The sequence below is a fragment of the Nuphar pumila genome, chromosome 3 (assembly GCF_984573655.1).
Source record: "Nuphar pumila chromosome 3, dmNupPumi1.hap1.1, whole genome shotgun sequence".
Classification (NCBI taxonomy): domain Eukaryota; kingdom Viridiplantae; phylum Streptophyta; class Magnoliopsida; order Nymphaeales; family Nymphaeaceae; genus Nuphar; species Nuphar pumila.
The window spans coordinates 44,684,518-44,701,129 of record NC_143251.1 but is presented as its reverse complement, the minus strand read 5'-3'; the positions used below and the strand labels follow the sequence as shown (position 1 = coordinate 44,701,129).

At 38.3% G+C, this 16,612-nt stretch overlaps 1 protein-coding gene across 2 annotated transcripts in view; it reads left to right on the top strand.

Annotated features, from left to right (window-relative positions):
* Window positions 1-16,612, top strand: part of LOC149842762 (uncharacterized) — a 147,565-nt gene that overhangs the window by 109,148 nt on the left and 21,805 nt on the right. For both annotated transcript variants that reach the window (XM_089999410.1, XM_089999411.1), the window contains exon 8: window positions 7,868-8,083. In XM_089999410.1, the coding sequence (XP_089855536.1) occupies window positions 7,868-8,083 (216 nt within the window). The remainder of the gene's footprint in view (window positions 1-7,867; window positions 8,084-16,612) is intronic.

Here is a 16,612-nt window from a genome sequence, read left to right as displayed (position 1 = left end):
ATAGTTAAAGAAGAATTTAAGAGTTTGAGTTAAAAGAAGCAGAGGAAAAGATGCAATGTGCATGACTCCATTGGCCTCCAGTGTGCATGGCCTCATTGACTTCCTATCATGCACAACAAGGTACGGCTGCTACTGCACAACTAGCATTTGGTGCATGGATCATTGATTCAAAGCACCTAACCACATGTTTGGCATGAAATCTCTATTCACTGAAAGTAATGCCTTTTAATATCAATCGAAATCTAAAATTGGTTGATGAATCTCCATCCCCAATTCTTAGACAAGGGATTGTTTATGTTCATTCGCTTCCACTATATTCGATTTTGAGCACACCAAAGTTTCCTATGAATCCTTTTTCTGTTAGTTTCATCATTAAGGATCTAAGTTGCTCAATTACTTTTTTTTCCTTCTCATTGTATATTTCAGGACTTGAGGATGAGGAAGATCTTTGGTCATGGATATGATGAGGTCAATGAACTATACAAGCTTGAGATGCTTCAACGGTTAATGTCATGTAGTCATCGGCTTTCTTTGAAGTTAGAGTCCACTTATTGTACTTGAGATTGGGATACATGTCAAAAGGCGAAACAATGTAGAATACCATATCTTGTTAGCTAGTGTAGAGTATCACTTTTGGAGTTTGTTCATTCAGATGTATAAGATCTAACCCTTATGATGTCACTTTTTGGCTATAGGTATTTTACCTTCTTTGTTGATAACGTTTCAAAAATTGACTACAATATATATGTTGAAATCCAATGATGAAGTCTATTGTTTTTCTCATTTATCACAAGATAATTGAAAACGAATACCAATATACCATGTATCATTGAAGGTACTATACTCTAATAATGGGAGGGAGTATGTATTGCAGGCCTACTTTCATGAACATGGCATTTAATCCCAAACCACCTGTCCCTATGCTACTTAGTAGAATGGGTCGGTTGAAAGTAAAAATATACATATATTAGACGTGGCCAGGTCTCTAATGTTTAAAATGCATGTATCTAAGAGATATTGGTCTGCCTTATTGCGTCCTACCTAATTAATCAAATACCCTCTGACACTCTCAAAGGAAAACCTTCATGGGTATACTAAAACCCCAAGAACGATGTTTGTTCCATGTGACACCTTCAGTCTTCAACAAGATCTCCCTGACCCACCGACCTGGAATCGAATGAGTTTGCTAATCTCTGTAGATGTGCATCTCATATCCATTTACCTCCTGCCTACAGAGATAAACTTGATCAAAAGGCTAGGAATTGTATTTTCATTAGTTACTTGTCATTCCAAAAGAGATACAAATGTTATGGTTTGATTATCAAGAAGTGATTCATCTCAAAGATCCTCTTTGAAGACAAGTCATTCTATTGCAATGAAGGGAAGGACGAGTTGTGTGCTGAATATCAAGTGGGAAGAAAAATATCATGTTTGCCTAGAGTCTCCCTTAAATTGAAAGTGTTATCCTTGCACTTGAGACTTCTAGATTCTATGCTAGAGATGAAAGGAATGTCTATGTGCACTCAATGTCCATGCCAGCAGATGTACCCACTTCAAGAGACCTCAAAAATGCGCAAGTTGGAGAACCTCAACCTTCCTCCTCTCACAGTAATGACTTAGACCTTCGTGTAGCCATTTAGAAAGGGAAGAGATACTGCATTAGTTTTGTCTCTTTTCAATCACTATGATATCCTATAGAACCTTCATTGCTGGATGTGACATTGTTCCAATTCCTAGGAATGTGGAAGAAACATTCAAGATTCCTCAATGTAAAGTGGCAATGATCAAGGAGATGGAGGCTCTACGAAAAATCATACTTGGGATCTGGTACTATTGCCACCAAGAAAAAGTGTTGTGGGGTTCAAATAGGTGTATATATTGAAGTTTAAGTCAGATAGAGCTATAGAAAGTTTCAAGGCTCAATTGGTTATAAAAGTGTATACACATGATTATTTGGAGACAAAATTGAATTTTATTCGGGTAATTCTCGTGAAGAATGCCTTTTTACATAGTGCACCCCTTCAGGATTTCTACCTAAGGTGGATGAAAATGTGCTCTGCAAATTGAAAAAGACAATTTATAGGATAAAGCAATTGCCCCATACTTGGTTTGAAAGATTTGGTTGAGCCATGATAGAATTTGGGTATTGAAGGTGTGCTTTTGATCATTTACTCTCTTTATAAAGAGAGGATAACACATCACTATCCCCATTCCTTGTGTGGATGACATCTAGTGATGGGTAATGATAAACAGAAATTGGAAGGTTAAATCAATGCTTGAGGCACGTGCTTGACATTAAAGATTTAGGACATCTTAGGTACTTTCTTGGAATTGAAGTTTTGAGGTCAAGACAGGGGATAGTTATATTTCAAAGGAAGAATGTGTTGGATCTTTTGAAGGAAACTGACATATTGGGTTGCAGGCTGTTCGACACTCCTATAGAGCGTGTCAAGGTAATGGTGCACCATATGAAGATAAGGTCATATTCCATAAACGGGTTGAAAAGTTGATATTGTCCTACTATCATGTGATTGGACATAACATATGCTGAGTGTGTGTTGAGCAGATGCATGCACTCAACAAGTCTTCTTCACTCGTAGTGTGTATTAAGAATGTTAAGATATTCGAAGAAGAATCTTGGGAAAGAAATCATTACATAAATAATAATCATTGTTTAGTTGAGTTGTACACCTAGAAGGATTGGGCTGGCTCCATGGATAATAGAGGGTCCACCACTATCATGAGCCTACTTTTTCAATAGGCCAGTGCGGCACGACGGTCCTTCCTTACCGTCGTAAGCCTTCCTGCCGCTTTGTCACGGGCATAGAATCTTTCGCAAACCTGCGATGGCGCCATACTGCCCATTCTCGCTAGCCTAACGGCCAAATGCCGCGCACCAACACTTTTCCATATGCTGAATCATTTTCATTGGCCCTACGCACCACCTCATGCGCAACTGCCTAGCGGAAGCTGATCAAGCGCATTTTCAAATGCGAATTTCATCTAGTCCATGCCACTTAGTGTATAGTCGTCCCATACCAGCTATCACTTCCGAAAGGGGCACAAACTTGCCTTAGCCATGTATGCCATGGAGCGTATTGCGACTCCATGCGCACGCTAAGCAAAACCTCGCCACCAAAGGAACAAAACCTTGCGGTCCCAGTTCGAAGACCAGTTGATGATTGAACACCATAGCGAAGAGCACCACCCAAACTCATTGGTTGACACTTAGGCATTCACTCGCCTAACCCCATGTCACTATACTCGGTTGGAGTCACCTAAGATGATTCCTGGGGGAATTAGCCCTAACCCACATGCACCCCCGTGCATCCAACCGCTACGCGTGGGAAACTCCTGCAAGCCGAGAGGTCCTTAACCAAATCTCCAAAAGCAACATCATCTGATCCGTTGGCACTGCTTAGCCAAACAACGCTCCACGTCTGTGCTGCCATACAACGATGTACTAACGACGATACCATTGCATATCACGTGCCATGCTACCACCGCACGTCACCGATCAAGCCAACGCACACCACACGTTCCTACACTCGATGCATTTTTCACATAGTAGAGCTTCACACTACAACTGTCCCATTCTGAAGGATCGGTCTGAGACATTCTCCCCCACCTAAACCATTGTCGTTCTCGACAATGCCGGTGCAGGTAAAAACACAGTCTTAATTGATATGTCAGTTTTCCTTAGTACTTATTTTTGGTCTACTTCTTTTCTTTGCCCTACCCAACTTGTTCTGGTTTTCATCCACCATCGTCACAACCTTTAACACGCCAAGTCCCATTCCTCAATGCGTCTCCGATCACTTAGACAACGGTCTTCCGCTTCATCAACATCGAGCATTCTTTGCTCATGAGACCCCAGTGCAGTCCCGTACATAAGCGGGTCATCCTCGCTCGCACGACAAACTTGTCATCTTCAAGCTCATGATTGGGGTGCCTTTCAACCCCAGCAAGGAAAATTTCAAGCCCCTAGTGGTCCTTGTAGAGAAGGACGACCACCAACATATGCCGCAGAGATATTAACTCCCTTTAAGACACCAACTTATGGTTTTCCAACGGTCCAAACTAGTCCTCAAGCGGGGGATGCTTACTTGCGTATCACCCCAAAACGGTCCTTCAAAGTGTCTTTCTGGGCACTCGTTCTCACAAGGGGCAACACACCCAACACTGCAAATCTCATCCAAAGCCAGCAAAATGTTTCTATAGAAACTAAACCGATGAGCCACGAACAATAACTTTTTCAGCACACATAATTTACAGAGGAACTGCCAAGTCAAGGGACTAAAACAATGAGCATTCTGCTCAAGATGGGCATTCTGCTAACCCACAATCTTGGGAGAGAATATAGAAGTTTAGTTTAGTCTCTCATACCCAAATGTGCAAATCCATCCAGCCGAATCCAACGTGCATTCTCTGTATATACAAGCCAAACATCATGTTCCACCTGCAAGTCTAACACAGAACTGGTAGAAATCTTCGGCTTATCTACGTTCCCTTAGCCAACTGAACAACAACCTTACACTTCTGCTTATCATCGGCAAGATCACCCATACTATCTTGCCAACATCTTGTTTCTGAGCTCGGTCAACAATACTATAGCTGCACAATTTTGCGTAATCAAGATAAACCATCTCTGTCCTCTTCAATGTCGCACTTCATAAACAACAAGGTCTCCATGAATCTTTCTGCTCTGATGCCAATTTGTCACGAGCCTACTTTTTCAATAAGCCATTGCAGTGCGACAATCCTTCTTTACCGCCACAAGCCTTTCTGCCGCTTTGTCACGGGTATAAAATCTTTCGCAAATTCGCGATGGTGCCAGACTGCCCAGTCTCTCCAACCTAATAGCCAAAGGCCACGCACCGACACTTTTCCATATGTTGAATCACTTTTATTGGCCCTGCGCACCACCTCGTGCGCAGCTACCTAGCGGAAGTTGATCAAGTGCATTTTCAAATGCGAATTCCATCTAGTCCATGCCACTTAGTGCATAGTCGTCCTGTACCAGCTATCACTTTCGAAAGGGGCATACACTTGTTTTAGCCTTGCGTGCCATGGAGCGTATTGCGACTCCATGCACACACTACAACAAAACCTCGCCACCGAAGGAACAAGACCTTGCGGCTCGAGTCCAAAGACCAGTTGATAATTGAACACCATAGCGAAGAGCACCACCCAGACTCATTTGCCAGCGCTTAGGCATTCACTTGCCTAACCCCAAGTCACCATACTTGGTTGGAATAACCTAAGGTGATTCCTTGAGGATTTAGCCTTAACCCACACGTACCTCCGTGCATCCCACCGCTATGCGTGGAAAACTCCTGCAAGCTGAGAGGTTCTTAACCAAATCTTCAAAGTCAACATCCTCTGATCCAATGACACTGCTTAGCCAAACAATGCTCCACGTCTGTGCCGCCATACAACGATGCACTAACGATGATACCGTTGTCTATCGCGTGCTATGTTACCACCGCACGTCACCGATCAAGCCAACGCACACCACGCATTCCTACACTCGATGCATTTTCCACTCAGTAGAGCTTCGCACTGCAACTATCCCATTCCGAAGGATCGGTCCGGGAGAACCACAACCTTGTGTGTATTTATAAGTGGCAATTTAGTATTTGAGAAAAGTAAAAAAAAGATGCAGTTTCACTATCTAGTGAGAAATCTAAGTATAGAGTTGTGTTTCTTAGTGCATGTGAAGGCATCTGGTTAAAAGCAATTCTAAATGAGATGGACACTAAAGTTATACTACTAGGGATGCACATGAGCCAAGCTTGGCATGTTAAAGCTTGACTCACTTAGGTAAATTGGTGTACAGGCTCAGCTCGAGCTCATCCTGAGCCTGAACCAGTGGTGTTCAGGCTCGGCTCATGCCGAGTATTGAGTCGAGCAGGTCTTGGTCCGAGTTCAGCAGGAATAGAGAGAGAGAGACGCTGGGCCTCGGTGAGCTACTCGGCGAGCTTTCAGATCCGCAACGATGTTCACCAACGATAGTGGTTCCCGAATGAGCAGGATGCATTCATCTCAGGGCTGCGGTTTGAATTTTCAGCGGCGAATGCAATCAACGACTCCCTCTGCTATCATCTGAGGTGCATCGGGAAGCCTGGGGAGTATGAGGTTGCGATCAGGTGCATTCATCAGGGACAATCTCTCTGGACTCCTATCCTCCATATGCAGTAGTAGTTCTTAGTGGCGGACGTAATGCATGCTTTTCAGCAGGTCACTTGGAGGAGGCAGCCCAGGCATCCTGATCCAGCCTCGGCAACCGGCTCTTTTCCCCATCCAAAGCCAAAGGCGAAAAGGCCAGCTTTGCAAATTGTGGGTGGCAGGCACGGGAACAAGGTCATGGGTGCAGAAAATGTGAGGGAGAGTCGGGGTGCGGATTCAGACTCACATTGCCTTAATTAGGAAGCATCTTCATTATCAGTTAGTATGAAGAAGAGCTTGGGGAATGATACCTATGGAGTTGAAATCAGTAAGACTGATGATACATCCTCTGGGTTGAGTGTTATCTCATCTGATCAGAGCCTGATCTGAAAGGAATGAACAAAATGGTATTAGAAGCCAACAGAACAAAATCTGGGGATGAGAAAGAAGGTAACAGAAGAGATGAGAGAGAGAGAGAGAGAGAGAGAGAGAGAGAGAGAGAGAGAGAGAGGGAAGGGCTCGGGGCAGGGGTGTGTGTGGGGGCTCTAGTCGGGACTCAGGGCGGGGGCTCGAGGTGGGGAGGGCCGGTTTATTGGAGAAAGTTTGTATACATGCAAGTGCATCTTGTGACTCACTGATACCAAAGCCGACACTTTTGACAAATTGTGGCCCAACAGCTGTATGCATAAGCCTTGTGTAGTCTAATTGTCTGGAAGCCCTGCATTGCCCACACGGCGCATTGAGCATGAGGCTTGCACTTACTATGGTCACAAGGTACCTAGAGGCTCAGGTACATGTGGAAGCAAGAGGCGACACTTCCATATGTGGGCGAGCTGTCATATTACTTAAATAATCTAGTGTTTTGTCCTAAAAATATAATTAATCAAATATTCTATGAAAGCGATCTAGCTTAATTAAAGGAACAATTTTTTATAGCCTTCTTTTCCTTTTGTAATATCTGGGTTGCTGAAAATAGCAAACTTGATGCTGATGCACCCTATCCAGAACAGGTAACCCAGTTTGCAGTTCAAAGAATCCTGTGACCCTGGTTGGAAGTTCAATACTACTTATGATCCAATTTCATGGGGCTTCAGCAGATGCACATATAGCAGGCCATACTGATCAGGAGAAACTGTAGGCAACTAGTAATTAGTGAAGGATCTAGATCAACTGAACAACAAAAAACACTGAAATCTTTGCTGTAGTTGAATTTTGTTTCTTGTTCATCATACTTGATTCCATTTTGATAATTTCCTGTGATGTTCAAATGCTAGTGTTTTCTTTTGTGCTCATGTTAGTTCTTGTCCATTACTTCCTTTTAGCTTTCTGTTTAGTCTTTTCTAGTTGTCAACAAAGTTTGGCATAAGTGAAGAGATGGTTTTGCTTGTTCAGTCAACCAAGTTGTAAAACATATGTTTTTGCCATATCAACTATGTGAAGGGTGTGGTTTAGTTATTGTTCTGCACATAGTTGTGTCATGTTGTTCATATTATCTTTTCAAAAAGGTTTCCCCATTAATGCTACAATTAAGATGTGCAAATATATGCTAAGGCATTTCAAGCAATCATTTGACAGTTGCAGGTAAACATTTCATAACACCAAGCTTGGTACCATGTGCAGGACATGTGCTGCCTATACCTATAATTTTGTTAAGTATTGTTAGGGAGTAACATGTTATTTTCATTTATTTTCTTAACAGAAATCAAAGATGTTAGAAGGAAGAAGGAGAGAGCAAAAGATCTAGAAGGCATTGACATGTCAAACATAATTTCAGGTTCTCGTAGATCGAGACCATGCTTTGCTATGCCACCAAATCCAAAAATAAGAGATGAGATTTATGATGATAGTGATGAAGAGGATACCGAGGATGAAGTTGGCAATAGTGAAGAGAACAATGATAAATCCCATGAAAATGGTATGAAAAACTCAGTCAATTTGAACCAGCAATGTACTTGATCTTCTACTTGCTGATGGAATGCCCATATTCATGTGTGCCTGTGTTACCAGACAATTCATTTGTCTTTGTTTATTTTGATGTTCCAGAGCTCATTTTCTTTTCAGTTCTGAATATTGAATTGCCACTTGCATAATTTCGTTACAAGAGGACCATTTACATGCCCAAAAGATGAAAACTGATGAATTGGCTGTATCACTAGAGCGAACTAATTAATTGGTTTGTATAGATAAGTATCTCATGTAAAATATGTTTTGATGATGATTAAAATTGAGAAAAATCATTACAAAATAAAATATGGGTTTTGGTGGGATGAAAGAGAAGCCATCTGATAGCTGCTTCAAATTCTAGAAAAAGAAAATAGCAGAATGGGAGATGCAAAGGTAAAATGGGACACGACATCAGCACCCTTTGATTATGACATGAAAGTTTGTAAAACTATAACTTGGGGATATATATATATATATATATATATATATATATATATATATATATATATATATATATATATATATATATATATATATATATATATATATATATATATGAGTAATGATCTGGTGCTCTGGGAGCACCTACTATAAATCATAGTTGCAGGTTGCATCTTCTCAATCTGACCTTATAGATATACTTAACACAGTTTATTTGATAGAAATCAAGGTTTGGATCATGTTTTTTGGACATCAAAATAGATTTTTTTTGTCATGAAATTTTGGTACATTGTTATCCGTTGATTTTTTAAGATCTTAAAAAACCTACATGTATGCCATAATCACATGATCCAAAACTTGTTTTCCACTAAATAATGATTGTAGATCATATCTATAGGGTCTGATCAACGACAAAAACACTCAAATTTTGAAAATTTGAAGCTTCTATTAGGTGGGAGTAGGTTATTCGGGAGCACCCTATCGTTACCATATATATATATATATATGTCATATAGGTACGGGTGCGGATACAGGTGTGGGTGCGGGTGCGATGATGCGACACTTTACAAAAACTTGGGTGTGGGTGAGTATATATATATATATATATATAATTTTTAACAGAGTTTTAAGTTAACACTAATGAAATAAAAACAATTATTATATCATCAATTCATCATGCAATAAATCAAATTAACAATCTACAGTTGCTATTCCTCATCAATAAAAAATAACACCATAATTAAATCAACCATAAATATATTATGGCTACACTAACTGAATTAAGAAAACATGAAACAATCAAACAAGTTATACATAAAATAAGTAAATTATACTAATAAAAAAAGCAAACAATGCATAATTGCATACCAAAAGTATATCATACACAATATATATGATGATGAGGTAATGATCCTAATAATTTTCTGCTTCATCATCAAGTTCGTCATAAGAAGGAAGAGTAAGCTCGATTAAGTCTATGTTTATAGTGGAAAGATCATGCTCCCATTCCAATTCATACTTCTCTGGGTTTACATCCCAAAATTTGGATGATCCTTGTCTGCATTATAATTAAAATTTAAAAATGTTAAATACATGCATATTTAAATAAAGGAACTAAGAAATAGTCAAATAACTAAGATGACACTTACAAAATAGTACATGTATTCCTCATTGGTTTGCGAAAGTAATTGAAGATTGGAATGAACAAAGACTAAATCCTTGCACGCTTGCCAATAAGTTTGTTTCTCTTGATGTTGTGGATTTGGACATATGAGCTCTAATCTCTTTCACAACATGATGATATAGCAGACTAGGATAGCAATCTCAATGTAAGATGTTGGAGAAAATGTGTTTCTGATTCATATATTGATTACCATATGATAGGATTTATATCCTCCTTTCTCGCTAGTAATGCCTGTCAATAAAACCTTCCAGAATTTTTTTTTTCAAATTCTTGTGTAACTTGCTTTATAATATGTTCTCGATAAAGTCTTGCTATACACATTTCTATGCTTTGACAACTCTGGGTCTAGATTTGGAGAGACACGATCAACACCTCTTTCTTGCCAGTTCTTTGCATAATGTTTGGGAGTGAGAGAATGTATCGTGCAATGCAAATGAGTGTTGTTCATATCCCATATTTTCACTAAAATTGAATGTATATAATTAAAAAATTCTAAATCATCAAGTGCAGGATCTTTTCTCTCATGCTTAAAAACTTCAACTTGAATATTTTCAATCAAATCATCCCATATTTCATGAACTTTGTGAAGCATGGGTTTATTCTTGTCAACTTCTCTCAACATTTCCTAAATAGGTTGCGTAAACTTACAAAAGAACACAACTCTATCCCAAAATTCATCATCAATAATGCATTTCTTAATTTCTTGAGCCTTGGCAACATCATCAGCACTATAAAATATCTAATTATCATCAGTCACCATGTTAATCAAAACATTCTTGACTTCTTTGATTCTTTTCATCATCACAATGATGGACGCAAAAGTCATCATGTTAATCAAAACATTCTTGACTTCTTTGATTCTTTTCACCATTACAATGATGGACGCAAAATGTGTTTCAATAACCTTCAACAATTTTAGATTAAAATGCATATTAAATATGGCATTAACATGATAGTAGTTGACAACAAAATTCTTATTGTTTTCAACATCTTTTTCTAATTCTTCAATCTATGAACATAGAGCATATGAAAGTGAATCTTCTTCCTCTTTGGGGTTGCAAATGTTCTTTAGGGCCAAATTTAAATTGTATGCTACACAGGGAGTCCAAAAAATGTGATACTCACTCTCTAAACTCAATGCTGCCCTTTTACAAACTGGAGTTTGTCTCTGATGATTCGTATTACTTTTTCATCACTCATTTCATTTATTACTTCTATAAACAATCCCTTCAAATACTCAATATTTTTATATTGCTTAGATGCATCAACTGCTTTCAAGAATATTGACCCACTAAGTGAAGAACCAATGAAATTAATCAGTGGACACCTTTGAATATCTGTCCACCCATCAGAAACAATGGAAACTCCATTTTGTTCCCATAAAAATTTCTTAATGTTTGGCAAGAATTGTTGTTCATAGTTTTTTGAAACTTGGAGGTACATAGCCACTCAAATTACAGTTTTTCAGTGAAGTAATTAAATCATTCCAATAAGGATTTCTAATTTTATTAAATGGAAGTGAATTAAAATAAAAATACCTCTTTACTTTTGTATCAATTTCCTATCTTCCATATGTATTGAATGATGCTTGTATCAATTCCTCTACCTCCTACATTTACTTTTTTTTAGCATCTTTTTGGTGGTTTGAAAGGGTACATTGATTGCACAAAAATCAATTATTCTCTTTCTCTTTTCATATTCATCTTGTATGTTGTATTTTTTTGTACCATCTCTGCGTTGCTCCATCAACTTTTTTACATCTTGAAATGCTATGTCTTGATATCTTTAATAAATGAGTCTTAACTCTTGTGTAAGACCCAACAAAACTTTTCTCACAAAGAGTGCACCAAAATCTCATATTTCCTTCACCTCTAGTTTTTCCAAACCTCTTCACATGTGTTCATAGTGACCCATCATCACATGCAGCCGAAGAGAATACCACCACTACCACTACCGCTAACAACAACACTAGCACTAGCAGTAGAACTTACATGTGGAGATGAGGATGACACAATTCTTTTCTTTTTGTTTGTGAGTCCTTTCCATTTATCTGTCATTTTTGTTCTTAAAAAAATAAAATTTATATTAAAATAAAATTCATAAAAAAGATTAGCCGAACTTAGAACCCAACCCAGGCCTGGGTGGGTTCAGTAGAACCGAACTCATGTCTGTTGGGTTCATCCCTTGTGCCAACGAGGGGAGGAGGAGGAGAAGAAAAAAAGAATGGAGGCGGCGACAACAGAGGGAGGAGGAGAAGGAAGAAAAAGAAAGACAGGAGGAGGCGGAGAAGAAGAATTAAAAAGAGGAGGAACAAAGAGAGAGAGAGAGAGACCTACTGTCGCCGTCGAAAGAGGAGTCAAAGAGGGTGGGGAGGGGAGGAGTCATGCCCTAAACACCCCGCTCTCTGATAATTTTTTTCGACCAAGTCCATTTTTGACACATAACCTTGGGTGCGGGTTGACCGTACCGAGTGCTACACTCGCATCGCATCGTGTCGACATGGGTGTGGGGGGCTTTTTGGCGAGTCCCTGTGACACACACACACACACACACACACACACACACACATATATATATATATATATATATATATATAGTGCGTTCCTTAGGGCCCCTTTTCATGAGGTCTTGTTAGGCCCCTTTAAAAATCATAGTTTTATGTATTTTTTTCTCACATCTAACATCTTAGATATGATCTATAGGTTTTGTTTAGTGTGAACCAGCTTTTGGATTTCCACCTGCATACAGGTTTTTCTGGTGATCCAAAATCAATGGCTATGAAGGTACCAGTTTTTTCTGGCTCATAAAATCTTGTTTCTTCATCAACAAAACATGATCCAAGAGTTTATTCCCACTAAATCGATCATGCTAAACACATCTAACTGTTCAGATCTATCATAAAACACTTAAAACCTATAGGGGCAGAACGAGAAATGGGGCCTAATATATATATATATATATATATATATATATATATATATATATATATATATATATATATCACTGTGGGCTCAATAAAGAACTCCATCTAGTAAGAATCTATTTTCTCGTGGGATCCTACAAAATGGTCCCTGACCTTGATGAACTTTTTCAGCCAAAAAAACAGTTGATTCATACAATCTGACCCGACCCCTCTTGGATGTTTTTTGTACATTTGCAGCAGCATGCCAATCCTTCTCATTCTACCCCTTTGCTCCTATTCTGAATGAATATAGCATCACAAGATGATACAATAAATAGACAAGCCGTGTAGTCTCTTTTAGTAGACTACACTTGACGGCCGGAGAGAACCAACTAGCCTCTTTTTTTATTGCCATTCTGAGAACGGTTCCGCCATTCCATATGGAACAATGGCTAGCCGGATAGTCGCTGCCGAAACCAATATGAATGTTTCAGTATTGCTAGGGCTGGGAGGATGATAGGAGGGTAAGGGATCTTGGTTGATCTGCCCCTCATTCAGTTGCTCTGCTGTTGAAGCAGTTTTTTATGCAACTTACCGATATATATATATATATATATATATATATATATATATATATATATATATATATATATATATAAAATATTAAAATGTAATGTAATATATGGCAAATTTTAAAAGAAAATACATACAAATAAACATAGAGTAAGCAATCAAGGTCACAGAAAGAAATAAGTTAAGAATACAGTATCTGATAGAAATTTCTACTGTCCATAAAGTGTCACTGTATTACATGCCGTGTCATATGAACATGAGATGAAATGCCAAGTGTCCTTATGGCATAGGGTAAAAGTAATGGTGCAATTAGGTTCGAACAAAGATGAAACTAAGGTAAGAAAAGGGTTAGTATCCATGTTCATGGGGGAGATGCATAGAAACCTGGTATCAAGAAAAACATCCTCAGGGATCTCTACCCATTTATGTAAGAGGTACTCTAAATGTGAATGTGCATGTGCGTTCATGTGCATGCACATGTTATTTGGATATGATGAAAGCTTAAATAACAGGATAAAATAACCTGTTGGACAATGTCTATATTATTTAGTCAGGCATACTTGATGTGGGAGATCTAATCTCATGCCTATAAACCTTGAGGGAGTGTTTTTTATCACATCTTAGTCTTATCGTGAAAGGAGTTGAATGGTCTTGACCAAAACTTCTTTTACATCAGCTTATCTCAATCACAGTGAGTTTTGTGCTTGGCTTGTCATGTCTACATAATTTCTTGTGTAAGGATGTTTTTGTTAAGATGTATATATATATTGTAAACCGAAATACCCAACAAGGGTATTTCAGTCTTTTCACTGTAATAGGCATCAGCTCATTAGGGACTGACAACCTTTTATTTTCTTTTACTTTTTTGTATTTTTTATTTTTTATTTTTTTTTGTGTTTTTGGGGTAGCTCCAAAGTAGCTACCCCAAAGCTTTGTATTCTTTAACTCTCTCAAGAGAGGATTTCCATTCAATAACAAAGATATTTGACCCTTGTGTGGGTGTTGTAGCTTATTCAATCAAGTGTTATACTTAATTGAAGTGTGTTCTTGCAAGTCCATAAGTGACATATTTTGGTTTTGATCCATTTCATTACATGGTATCAAAGCTTTGGTGTTCTTGAGGCAATACTTCCATAATATCAAAAGGCGGATCGTGATAATACCAAGAGGCGGATCGTTGATCGTTGCATTGGGAAGCGCACTACCTCTTCAATTATGTATTATCCTTCTTTATTTCTCTTGTTTCCGGCGGATCGTGATAACACCAAGAGGCAGATCGTGATAACACCAAGAGGCGGATCGTTGATCGTTGCATTGGGAAGCGCACTACCTCTTCAATTATGTATTATCCTTCTTTATTTCTCTTGTTTCCCTGTCTTTTTTTCTTTTTTTCTTATTGTAAAGAAATGAAGAGTTCACAAATATTCTAGCCTAGCGAAATTTGATTTCGCTAGTGATGTGTGAAAATATCTTAAAGACATGTATAGCCTTAAAAGATATTGCTCACATATGTAATGTCCAAAACAAAGTAAAAATGATGACCCACGGAGAGATGAGCATTAGGAAATACTACAATGCACTCTCTTCTTGAGCCAAAATGGCATTGCCCTCAAGATGTAGAACTCCTTGAAAATCAAATTAAAACAGACATTTCTAGCAATTTGTTAATGAGCTTAGACCCAAATTCGAAGGGACAAAATCTGCTCTTCTTCGTAGAGGAGGTGTACCATCCATAGTCGAAACTCTTGAAGAGTTAACTATAGAGAAAAATAGATTGAAAAAACCATCCGGTTTAAAAGAAGAATCCGTGCTTGCTATGTCAAAGCTCGGTAATCATACTAGAAGTTATAAACCTCCTCATTTTGTGAAAAATGCGAATGGAAGAAACACTTGTTAAGATGTGTTAATATATTGTTAATATATATATATATATATATATACACGAATATATATATATATAAACCGAAATACTCATTAGGGGTATTTTGGTCTTTTCATTAAATAGGTGTCAACCCTTACTGGGCTGATATTTTGTACCTTCTTTTGTACCCTATTTTTGACTTTTGTTTTTCTTTTATTTTTTTCACTTTTCTCTATGTAAATGGGACAACTCATATGACTATTGGAGCTGTCCCAACGGTGACAAATGTGATCAAGAGGAGGATCATGGACTTGGCAAAATTCAACAAAATTATTATTGTTACATCGGGAAGCGAACCATCTCCAAAAAGTCTTGTATTGCATTCTCTTTCTCTTCTTTTCTTTTCTCTTATTGTAAATGGAGAATGAGAGGGAAGTGATAGTCTCCATTCCCGTATGCCTAAATGACACCATTTATGTGATGTGGGCATCTATAGTAAAACATAAAATATGAGGAAAAGGGCTTTGGGGGTTGGTTGACGGCACCGAAAAGGACCCTAAACTCATTCTTACAAAAATTGAGAATGGAAAAGAAGTTGTGTTTTAAGGAGAGGAAATGGCTAAAGTCGTTTCCGAATATGAGAAAAGATGGAAGAAATGTATGGGTTATTCAAAAATTATTGGATGACTCATCAATAGTGTGGACATTCACAAGTGTTCTAGTTTGGCGAAGTTTGACTTCGCTAGTGATGCGTGAAAATATCTTAAAGAATTGTATAGTCTTTAAGGATATTGCACATATATGTAACGTCAAAAACAAAGTAAGGACCATGACTCAAGGGGAGATTACAATAAGAGAGTACTACAATGCACTCTCTCTCCTTTGGGATGAATTGACTCTTCTTGAGCCAAAGTGGCATTGCCCACAAAATGTTTTGCTCTGCAAAAATCAAATCAAAGCGGAGCATTTCTATCAATTCATAAATGCGCTTAGGCTCGAATTTGAAGGAACTAAATCCGCTCTCCTTCATAGAGGAGGGGTCCCCTCCATAGTTGAAATGCTTGAAGAATTAATTATGGAAGAAAATATATTGAAAAGACCGTCCACTTCTAAGGATGAAGAATCCGTGTTTGCTATGTCAAAACCCGAAAATCATACCAAGAGTTATAAACCACCTTATTTTTTAAGAAATGACGATAGTAGAAACCTCAACAACTATGAAAAGAGGGGTGATCATGATTCTAAAAAAGGTGAAAAAATTATTTGCTACCATTACTATGAACCGGGACACACCAAACTTTTTTGTCCCAAAAGAAATGAGGAGGCTTATAAAGAAGACAAAAGAGGGGCTTCGGTTGAAAGGAGTGAAGTGGATGACTCTAAATGCATCGGTTTGCTCTCTTTAGCTCAACTAATGGAGGCGTTGCAACCTATGCTTAAAGCTCAAGCTTCTTCTGTAAAACCCGAAAATTTTATAAAATTATGCAAATTGGGCCTAGATCCAAATTACAGATCCAGGACCCATAAAGGGGTTTTTCCG